This window comes from Ornithorhynchus anatinus, chromosome 1 (genome assembly GCF_004115215.2).
Source record: "Ornithorhynchus anatinus isolate Pmale09 chromosome 1, mOrnAna1.pri.v4, whole genome shotgun sequence".
Taxonomy (NCBI): domain Eukaryota; kingdom Metazoa; phylum Chordata; class Mammalia; order Monotremata; family Ornithorhynchidae; genus Ornithorhynchus; species Ornithorhynchus anatinus.
The window spans coordinates 129,211,351-129,222,182 of NC_041728.1; the positions used below are offsets into that span (position 1 = coordinate 129,211,351).

The 10,832-nt window shown below is 48.5% G+C and overlaps 1 protein-coding gene across 4 annotated transcripts; it reads right to left on the reverse strand.

Moving 5' to 3' along the window:
• Window positions 1-1,077: 1,077 nt before the first annotated feature.
• On the reverse strand, window positions 1,078-10,629 carry NEU2 (neuraminidase 2). 4 transcript variants are annotated; one of them, XM_029070043.2, is made up of 5 exons: window positions 9,625-9,775; window positions 9,027-9,072; window positions 7,917-7,957; window positions 5,613-5,817; window positions 1,078-2,285 (listed from the first exon to the last, which is right to left on the reverse strand). In XM_029070043.2, exons 1-5 carry the CDS (start codon window positions 9,693-9,695, stop codon window positions 1,347-1,349), a joined length of 1,302 nt encoding a protein of 433 aa, XP_028925876.1. In that variant the 5' UTR covers window positions 9,696-9,775; the 3' UTR covers window positions 1,078-1,346. The 4 variants fall into 4 exon arrangements, with proteins under 4 accessions (XP_028925876.1, XP_028925892.1, XP_007662342.1 ...); XM_029070059.2 differs by lacking the exon at window positions 9,027-9,072 and having other exon boundaries at window positions 9,625-9,714; XM_007664152.3 differs by lacking the exons at window positions 7,917-7,957; window positions 9,027-9,072; window positions 9,625-9,775 and adding an exon at window positions 10,542-10,629.
• Window positions 10,630-10,832: the final 203 nt, after the last annotated feature.

A 10,832-nucleotide genomic window follows, 5' to 3' on the forward strand; every position in this document is an offset into this window, starting at 1 on the left:
AGGTACTTTGACTAGATTAAAATCATTCCCTTTGTCTATACCTCTGCTGCGTTTCTCTGTGCCTTGGGGTCCGGTCCTAGGATTGAAAGCCTTCTTCTTTGGGGATTATATATCCGTGAGGAAGGTTAAAGTCACAAAGAAACCAAACTGCTCCAGACCATTACCTGGGTAGCTTCTGCACACCAATGAACTAAGAGAATAAACCCCGCCCGCATGTTTTTGGCCTAATGAAAATCAGACTCTGTGCGAAGAAGACACTGACAGGCCCCTCCTCTGCTTTCCATTCCCTCTGGGATGAGTTTTCCTGGAAATCCATATTAGTGGATAGCCCCTGAGGGCATTTGCTGCAGGCAGACCCTTGGGTTCTCCGAGCCCAACGAGATGGGAAGTGGAAGGGGATGGAGAAGGCGACTGGCAAATGCAGATGGAACTAATGCAAATTAGAGGGCTCATCCACATCTCTTAGTTACCTACCCGGCTGCACATGGATTTCTGTCCTTTACATATAACCATGGCAGTCATCTCGCTTTCCAATTAACGGGAAGAGAATTTCCAAAAATATCGTACCGCGTATCAGAAAGCTGGCGGGACCAGGCCACAGGAGAAGCAGCGTGGCCTAACGGATAGAACACGGACCTGAGAGTCAGAAGGACCTAGGTTCTAATCCTGGCTCTGCCACATGCCTAATGTGTGACCTTGGGTCAGTCACTTAATTTCTCTGGGCCTCAGTTACCTCACCTGTAAAATGGGGGTCAGGAGCGTGAGGGCCACCTGGGACAGGGACCGTGTCCGACCCGGTTAACTTGGATCTACTCTAACGCTTAGAACGGTGCTTGGCACATAGTAAGCACTTCACCGGTACCATATTTATTAGTACATAAAGTGGGCCAGACAGTCTCTGAACTGCTGTTCTCTGCCCCTCCCCAAACCACCAAGCATTCTCCCAGAGCTATTAGCACGGAGGGTGCTGCTATAGAAAATACAGTTTCCTCTCTACATTCAGGGCTGAAAATAGAAGTCCTGGAGGAAGAGCTGAAACAGTGTAGAAGGGAAACCATAAAAAGCAAAATGCATCTTCAAATACTTTTAATCGAGCAAATCGGGTTCTAGTTTTAATGCAATGCTGAGATCAGAAAACCCCGAACGGGATAAAAACGATTTGCCTTTCATCCGGCAAGTGAAAAGGAGAAATGAAGCAAGGGCTTCCAGTTAGAGCGGGGTTTATGGAGCAGCCCCTTCGGGGAGGACACTCTTCTAGATCCCGAGGGGGCTGGGGGAAAAGATCAAGGCCGTCTCTCCTCTCCGGGAGCCTCCCGTCTGATTGCTCAGGGGCGGGAAGACTCGTACTAGGCGCGGAAGACTTGTTTCAGGGTGAACATGAGGAAAACAATCTCCTCGTAGTAGTCGCGTTGGCCAAATTCAAACAAGCAACCGAACTGAGGTGATCCATCTGGGCCAATTCCCATGTACTGGAGATCCGAGTAAGCGCAGGCCCCTTTGGCCAAAATGGCGGGCTTCGTCCAGCCCGCTGGATCCAGCGGGCACCTGTTGAGATACACGCCGAGGTCCTTCCTCTCGGTGGAGTCCGTAGGGTGAGAGTAGAGCATCCAAGTGTCTGAGCAGCGTGGCAACGTCTGCCCGGGGCCCGGGAAGCCAACGACGCTCCCGTGGCAGCCGCTGGGAGGTTCCACCAGCTTGTCGACGTGCCGAGCGCCCTGGAAATCTAGCCCGTCGTTGAAACTCACCGCCTGGACCCTAGAGCCCCGAGGACTTCTGGCGTTGCAGTACAGGACCTTCTGGCTAGGGCTGTCCACTTCAGCCATCTGGCACTCCAGGACATTCTCCTCTTTCACAAAGTTGCCAGTTATCCAGGTCTTCCCGTGATCGTGACTGATGAAGCAAAAGGCGGAGGGTGGGGGCCGCTCGTCGAGATCGAGTATCCGGTAAGCGTAGGCGGGGATGACGAGGCTGCGAGCCTTGTCGTGCAGCTGCAGGCCGTGGCCCGGGCCCACCGCGAAAGTGGCCCAGCTGCGATGGGTCCGGCCGACGGCCGAGTCGGTGAGGTCGGAGGCGGGGCTCCAGGTTTGCCCGCAGTCCGTGCTGGTCACCTGGCACAGACGCACCAAGTTTTTCTTGTTGTCGATCTGGTAGCGCTCCGTGACGTTGCCTTGGATGGCATTGAAGAACAGGAAGAGGGTCCCGGTCACCTCGTCATACACTGGACACGGGCTCATGGAGCGGTGGGCTTCCAGTTGAGCCTTGGCCACCACCTGAGCATCTTGCCACTGCCAAGGGACAGGAAAACCCGAACTTTCAATAATAATAATAATAACGGTATTTAAGTGCTTCCTAGGTGCCAAGCACTGTTCTAAGTGCTGGGGTAGCTACAAGGTAATCAGGTTGTCCCACGAGGGGCTCACGGTCTTAATCCCCATTTTCCAGATGAGGTAACTGAGGCACACAGAGGTTTAGTGACTTGCCCAAGGTCACACAGCTGACAAGTGGCGGAACCGGCATTAGAACCCACGACCTTTGACTCCCAAGGCCAGGCTCTTTCCACTAGGCCACGCTGCTTCTCTGACCAGGCTTTACCGGTTTGGGGAGCTCCCTGAGAGGCACTTTGGGTCCCAGTAGTAGCTCTGACTGGGCTTCAGGTGCACTCCCATCTATGAGACACCCCATCGGCCTGGTTGAATCCCCCCACCTCGTTGAAACCAATCTGCCCCCTTCCCCCATCAGAGTGGATAGATCACGGGCCTGGGAATCAGAAGGAGCTGGGTTCTAAACCCGGCTCTGCCATTTGTCTGCTGTGTGACCTTGTGCAAGTCACTTCACTTCCTCTGTGCTTCAGTTACCTCATCTGTAAAATGAGGATTAGGACTGTGAGCCTCACCTGGGAGAGGGACTGTGTCCAAACTGATTAGCCTGCAACTACCCCAGCACTTAGAACGGTTCCTGGCACATAGTAGATGCTTAACAAATTCCACGAAAAAAAAAAGTGGAGTGTTAGCAATGAAAACTGGAGCTTTGGAAACAGGGCAGAGGGAGATATGCAAGAATCCATTCCTTTAAGCAACCAGATCCATACTCTGTGGCTTTTAATAATAATAATAATAATAATAATAGTATTTAAGCGCTTACTAAATGCCAAGCACTGTTCTAAGCTCTGGGGTAGATACAAGGTAATCACGTTGTCCCAGGTGGGGGTCACAGTCTTACTCCCCATTTTACAGATGAGGGAACTGAGGCACAGAGAAGTTAAGTGACTTGCCCAAAGTCACACAGCTGACGAGTGGTGCATCAGGATTAGAACCCACGACCTCAGACTTCCAAGCCCGTGCTCTTTCCACTAAACCACGCTGCTTTTGCCTTTTGGTTCTTGACAGCGATATGCAGGTCAAGTGAAATTCCCGATCGTTACGGTTTTTATGAAAGTTCACCTTGTATCTACAACAGCGCTTAGAACAGTGCTTGACACATAGTAAGAGCTTAACAAATACCATTATTATTATTATTATTATCAGCTCTGCCACTTGTATGCTATAGGACCTTGGGTCAGTCACTTCTCTTCTCTGTGCCTCAGTTACCCATCTGTAAATGCGGATTGAGACTGTGAGACCCACATGTGTCCAACTCGATTTGCTTGCATCCTTGCTTGTCAGCTGTGTGACTGTGGGCAAGTCACTTAACTTCTCTGTGCCTCAGTTCCCTCATCTGTAAAATGGAGATGAAGACTGTGAGCCCAACGTGGGACAACCTGATTCCCCTGTGTCTATCCCAGCGCTTAGAACAGTGCTCTGCACACAGTAAGCGCTTAACAGATACCAACATTATTTATCCTCAGCACTCAAGTACAGTGTCTGGCACGTATTAAATGCTTAACAAATACCATTATCATTATTTTATCATCATCCTTATCTGTTAAGCATTTACTACGTGCTTAGCACAACGCTCTGCACACAGTACAAGATAATCAGTTCGGACACAGTCTCTGTCCCACGGAGGGCTCACAGTCTAAGTAGGAGGGAGAACGGGTATTGAATCCCCGTTTTGGAGATGAAGAAACTGAGGCACCGGGAAATTAAGTGACTGGCCCAAGGTCACATAGCAGACAAATGGCGGAGCCGGAAAGAGAACCCAGGTCCTCTGACTCCCAGATCTGGGCTTTCTCCATTAGAGAAAGCTAAACAGATCATTTAGTTTAGCTAAATTAATTTAGTAACTGATAACCCTGCTAAAACTGATAATTGAGCTTCTCCCTCTTCTCCACCCTCCGAATCGTTCGCTGCTCGCGGCTGGGGTCCTTTCTCTGAATCCTGGGCCTCCCGACTTTCTGGCCCTCTTCCCAGGTACAACCTCGAATATCTAGGCAACCCAATCTTCCTTTGCCTAATCTAGGCCTCCGAGGCCTCTTTTTCTACCACTGAGCCAGACCGGAGAGGGGGAAGTAAAAAGGGAGACAGGGGGACATCGGGCTGCACTGAGAGCAAAAACTCCTTGGCAGAGAAACCCCTTGCCACTTGAACAGACGCACGTGGAAGACCCGGCAAGAAGGATCGGGAGCCCGCGATGGGAGCCGAGAATAGGAGACTCTCAATCAATCAACCAATCGTATTGATGGAGCATTTACTGCGTGCAGAGCACTGTACTAAACGCTTGGGAGACTACAATATAAAAGAGTTAAAAAGTTCAATTAAATGATTGCATTTGTTAAGTGCTGACTGTGTACCAAGCACTGTTCTAAGCACTGGGATAAATACAAGGTAATACCACGTGAGGCTCGTAGTCTATTTTACAGATGAGGTAACTGAGGCACAGACTCGCCCAAAATCACACAGTTGATAAGTGGCGGAGCCGGGATTAGAACCCACAACCTCTGACTCCCGAGCCCGGGCTCTTTCCACTAAAGCCACGCTGCTTCTCTCAAAGAATTTAAGGAGAGTTTACGGTCTGAAGGGGAAGACGAGGATGGCAACCCTTGAATAGGAATGTGGACAGCAACTGAATCTCAGAAGTCAGGCCGAAAAGCGGCAGACTCGCCGGAAGGGATTGATGTTCCATCCCGAGGCAAGCGAACCAAGGATGGCCTAGTAGCATGGCCTAGTGGATAGAATCCCGGACCTGGGGGTCGGAAGGTCGTGGGTTCTAATCCCGGCTCTGCCACTTGTCTGCTGGGTGATCTTAGGCAAGTCACTTCACTTCTCTGATCCTCAGCTACCTCATCTGTAAAATGAGGATTGAGACCGTGAGCCCCACATGGGACAGGTACTGCGTCCAACTCGATTTGCTCAGACCCACCCCAGCGCTTAGAACAGTGCCTGGCACCTGGAAAGTGCTAAACAAATACTAGAATTATTATTATTGTGGCCAAGTCACCTTTAAAGCCTGGCCCTATTTCGGAGGCCTGCTCCTTATTAATGAGGCACAAACCCGGCGACTGGAACTAAGCCTCCACTTGTACGTAATTCATTTGTATTAATATCTGTCTCCCTTTCTAGTCCGTAAGCTCACTGTGGGAAGGGAATGTGTCTGTTCATTATTATATTGGCACTCTCCCAAGTGCTTAATACAGTGCGCTGTGAAGGCTCAATACAGACAACTGACTGACTGACCTGGACCTGCCGGGTGGTTGCATTGTACGCTCCCCTGCGCATGACGATCAGCTTGGCGTCTTCATCTCCTGACGAGGCCCGATTCTCTGCAAATGCCAAGAGAGTTTGATGCCGGGCCACGTAGAGTAGGGCAGGAATCCTGTACACCCGGGATCCTGACTGGAACAAGGTCTCCTTCTGCAGGGTAGGAAGGGAAGCCATCGGGCTGGGGGAATAGGAGAAGGAGAGATAAGGATTCCCCAAGTGCCCAAGAATCATATTCAGACTTCAGACAAATCCTGCAGGTTCTCCCCACACGACATCTCCTGGATCTGCCCCATCCTCTGCACTCAAACTGCTGCAGCCCTGGTACAAGCTCTGGCTGGTCTTGCAATGGCTGGACTATGACATTAGACTTAATAATGACAATGTTGGTATTTGTTAAGCGCTTACTATGTGCAGAGCACTGTTCTAAGAGCTGGGGTAGATACAGGGTAATCAGGTCGTCCCGCAGGAGGCTCACAGTTAATCCCCATTTTACCGATGAGGTAACTGAGGCACCGAGAAGTGAAGTGACTTGCCCACAGTCACCCAGCTGACAAGTGGCAGAGCCCGGGAGTCGAATCCATGGCCTCTGACTCCCAAGCTCGGGCTCTTTCCACTCAGCCAGACTTGTAGTTGGTCTCCCAGATTCCAGCTTCTCCCCACTCCAATCTAATAATAATAATAATGTTGGTATTTGTTAAGCACTTACCATGTGCAGAGCACCGTTCTAAGCGTTGGGGGAGATCCAGGGGAATCAGGTTGTCCCACGGGAGGCTCACGGCTAATCCCCATTTTACAGTTGAGGTAACTGAGGCACAGAGAAGTGAAGTGACATGCCCACAGTCACACAGCTGCCAAGTGGCAGAGCGGGAATTCGAACCCATGACCTCTGACTCCCAAGCCCGGGCTCTTTCCACTGTGCCACGCTCCTTCTTTAAGCCATTATCGTCTGTGTGACTTTGGGCAAATCACTTAACTCCTCTGGGCCTCAGTTACCTCATCTGTAAAATGGGGATTATGACTGCGACCCCCCACGTGGGACACCCTGATTACTTTGCATCTACCTCAGTACTTAAAACTGTGCTTGGCACATAGTAAGCGCTTAACAAATGCCACTACTGTTATTATTATGTGGGACAACCTGATTACCTTGTATCTACCCCAGCACTTAGAACAGTCCTTGGCACATAGTAAATGCTTAATAAATACCATAATAATAATAATAATAATTTCCCAACATCCTGACCTATACCAAACCTTCAGCCAACTGAAGCACTTATAGTATATAAGTATATATAAAATATATAAGTATTACCTATAATTATATATATTATAGTATATATTATAGTCTTATTAATACCCTCCTCAGTACTCACATGTATATCTTACTTATTTATTTGGACCGCCCTCATTGTAAACATTTTTACAGTTGTCTCCCCCATTAGTATTAGAACAGTGCTTGGCACATAGTAAACGTTTAACAAATACCATTATTATTATTATGCTTCTTGGGGGCAGGGTATATGTCACTTTTTTATTCTGTTCTTCCCACGCTTTGAGTACAGAGCGCTACACCAAGTAGATGCTCAATAAATAGTTTTATTACTACCACTAATAATTATTACTATTATTATTATTTACTGCTATCACTTGTCAGCTGTGTGTCTTTGGGCAAGTCACTTAACTTCTCTGGGACTCAGTTACCTCATCTGTAAAATGGGGATTAACCGTGAGCCCCACGGGGGACAACCTGATTACCCTGTATCCACCCCAGTGCTTAGAACAGTGCTCGGCACGCAGTAAGCGCTTAACAAATACCAACATTATTATTATCAACCTGATTACCCTGTATCTACACCAGCGCTTAAAATGGTGCTTGGCACATAGTAAACATTTAACAGATACCAACATTATTGTTATTATTACTACATAAATCAACACAAGCTCCCCATCAGAAGCAGCGTGGCTCAGTGGAAAGAGCCCGGGCTTGGGAGTCAGAGGTCATGAGTTCGAATCCCGGCTCTGCCACTTGTCAGCTTTGTGACTGTGGGCAAGTCACTTCACTTCTCTGGGCCTCAGTTCCCTCATCTGTAAAATGGGGATTAACTGTGAGCCTCACGTGGGACAACCTGATTACCCTGTATCTATCCCAGCGCTTAGAACAGTGCTCTGCACACAGTAAGCGCTAAACAAATACCAACATTAATTAATTAATCCGAACAGCTACTGGGTAGACAAGTTGGCTGCCTTTGCTCTAACTTCCCATGGTTTTTCACTCACAGGTTGATTTTGTTTTCTTTTATTCCATGGCAAGAAGAATTCTAGATGTGACGTGAACCAAGAAGGGGATATGGAAATGAGGGTTAGTCAGAGAGGGAGTTCCCGGCCAGAGGGAGGACGTGGGCAAGGGCTCGGTGGTGAGACAGGCGAGATGGAGGCACAGTGACTCTCTGCTATTTGTAGAGCAAAGAGAAGACCCGTGGCTAGGCCATCAAATGGCAGCAGAAGGGATGCGAATGTACAGTTAAATGAAATTCAGTTGAATGGACAATTCAAACACCAGTTTAAAAACAATTTAGGACTCCAGAATGCCAAAGAATCAACCGAAAGAGAACAAAGCAGAGTAAGGAGTTGGAATAGGAAGCTAAATCAATCAATCAGTGGTATTTATTGAGCACTTACTGGGTGCAGAGCACTGTACTAAGTGCTTGAGAGAGTTCAATACAACAGAGTTGGTAGTCACATTCCCTGACAACGAGAAGCCTAAGCAGCAGTTGAGTTTCAGAAGATCTGAATTCAGTCCCCTGCTCCAAGGACTCCACTTTGACTGCTCAGCTGGGTAGCAGTTGCTGACCCTGAAGCAAGGAGGAGCAAGGTGAGAGTAGAAATAGAGTGGGAGATGGAGTGTGGGGGAGGACGGGGGAAGCAGAAAAGGTACAGATGGGGAAAGGTATGTGCCGGAGGAACCAGGTCGTAGGAGCTCTGACTTGCTCCCTTTATTCATCCCCCTTCCCAGCCCTACAGCACAGGTGTACATAGCTGTAATTTATTTATCTTAACGTCTGTCTCCCCATCGAGACTGTAAGATCTTGTGGTCAGGGAATGTGTCCGTTTATTATTATAGCGTACTCTTCCAAGTGCTTAATACGACGCTCTGCATGCAGTCGGCACTCAATAAATACTATTGAGTGAGTGAATGAATACATATTTATTCATATTAATGTCTGTTTCACCCTCTAGACTGTTCAATCATTAAGGGCAGGGAACCTGTCGGCTAATTTGGTCGTAATGTACTCCCCTGAGGGCATAGAAAGTGCTCAGTAAATATGACTGATCGATTGATTGATACATTACCCCGAAAGCATTTAGGGTCCAGGAACAGTCAGCTACCTGGCTGTAAATGGGCCGGTGCCTTTCTGAAAGGTTGTTTGATGAGCTAAATAGCAAGGGAAGAGTTGAAAAGAAAAATTGAAATCAGTTATCAAGAGTAAAATAGATCCTGAAATCCAAACCTGCCATTTAGAGGCTCACACTACTATCATCAGGCTACTTCATTAGGGAGCGGCCTGGGTGACCCTTTCCCCATCACTGTCGGAGTGAAGTATGATTGAAGGCTGTGCACTGGGCCCAATTCTATTCCACCTCTCCTATGCTGACGGGCTTGAAGCGGAAATGAGGAGTCTGGAAGCTGGAATCAAAATTGACTTCTGGTCCACTGGGAAAGTCTTCCAGCTCAACGGACTACGAGCTGGAAGTCTTTGGGAAGGAAGCTCGGGAACCGCTATGCAAATGACCGGGCTCTAGAGGCACATCCATAAGAAGTCACGTGAGCGATTATGGATGCTTTGCAGATACAGCACAAATGGTACGGACTGACAATCGAAATAAAATGGAAGTTAATTACCATCCCACACCCGGGAAACCCGACACACAACCAAGGGTTTTCATTCGCAACGTAAAACTTAAAGCCGGCACACAATCCTGCTACCTAGGCAGTAGGCTGTCCAGTGATGAATAGATAGGTAGAGGTACAGAAAGCAGGAGTAAAAAGGCCAACATGGCTTTCAAGCAAAACAGTCTGGGGTGATAAGGGAGAGCCAAGTTAGAGAGGAGGACTAGACGACTGAAGTGGGGGTCCAATCTCCTATTTGGCTGGGAGTCCTGGACACAGACACGCCCAGCTTCTAGAACTCCTAGAACCGTGCTGAACATCACATGATAGGACAAGATCAACCACAATGAGATTCCAGAACGCAGTCGGCTCACCGACATTAAAGCGATGCTCTCAACGATTTGGGCCGAACATGGGATACGGGTGGACAAAAGCCGGACGCCTAAGCGGCTAGTGTCCGGTGAACTGAAAGGAGGCCCATCTAACCGGGAGACGAGGTTACGGGGGGAGACCACTGCAGTGGACAGACCTGCCTCGCGTCTGGCAATCAGAAGAGGGGTTGCTCTCTCTGAATAAAGAAGCAGCGTGGCTCAGTGGAAAGAGCCCGGGCTTCGGAGTCAGAGGTCATGGGTTCGACTCCCAGCTCCGCCATTTGTCAGCTGTGTGACTGTGGGCAAGTCACTTCACTTCTCTGTGCCTCAGTTCCCTCATCTGTAAAATGGGGATTAACTGTGAGCCTCACGCGGGACAACCTGATGACCCTGTATCTCCCCCAGCGCTTAGAACAGTGCTCTGCACATAGTAAGCGGTTAACAAATACCAACATTATTAATAAAGGCTTGATGAAGATTAGAATGACAAGGGCAGGCTCAAAAAACAGTGATAGAACCCTTGCGTGACAAGCCATTTAGCCCAGTAAGGATCTATCCTTTAGGGTGAAAAAAATCAACAAAATAAGTTGGTTCATGCATCAGTCTTTTCAGCCACGCTCACACACTTGAATAAGATCTTACCATCAACAGTGCCATCTTCAAGAAAAGACAGCTATAGACTACTTCTACTAGATCTGTTACGCCTTCAGCAGCTCAGCTGCAAACCAACTAATCATTCCTATTTAGAACACCGGGCACAGATGGAAATTCTTGCCAAGTGGCCTTCTGCAGCTGTTCGCTGACAGCAAAATGACACATGGGAGCTTTTTATATTACCAGAGCCCTAGAAAGTTGTTCAAAACAAAGACTTGGTTCCCAGCCCGGGTCCTCTGCTCTTCAGGCTGATGGAAGCAGCATGTGCTCAGCTGCTAA

Coding starts and splice junctions, on each gene's coding strand:
- NEU2 (XM_029070043.2), bottom strand. CDS start 9,695: ATGTTGGCCTTTTTACTCCTGCTTTCTGTACCTCTACCTATCTATTCA. Junction 9,073..9,624: donor CTGGACAGCCTACTGCCTAG/GTAGCAGGATTG, acceptor CTTGCTATTTAG/CTCATCAAACAACCTTTCAG. Junction 7,958..9,026: donor ACCGGCCCATTTACAGCCAG/GTAGCTGACTGT, acceptor CGTCACATCTAG/AATTCTTCTTGCCATGGAAT.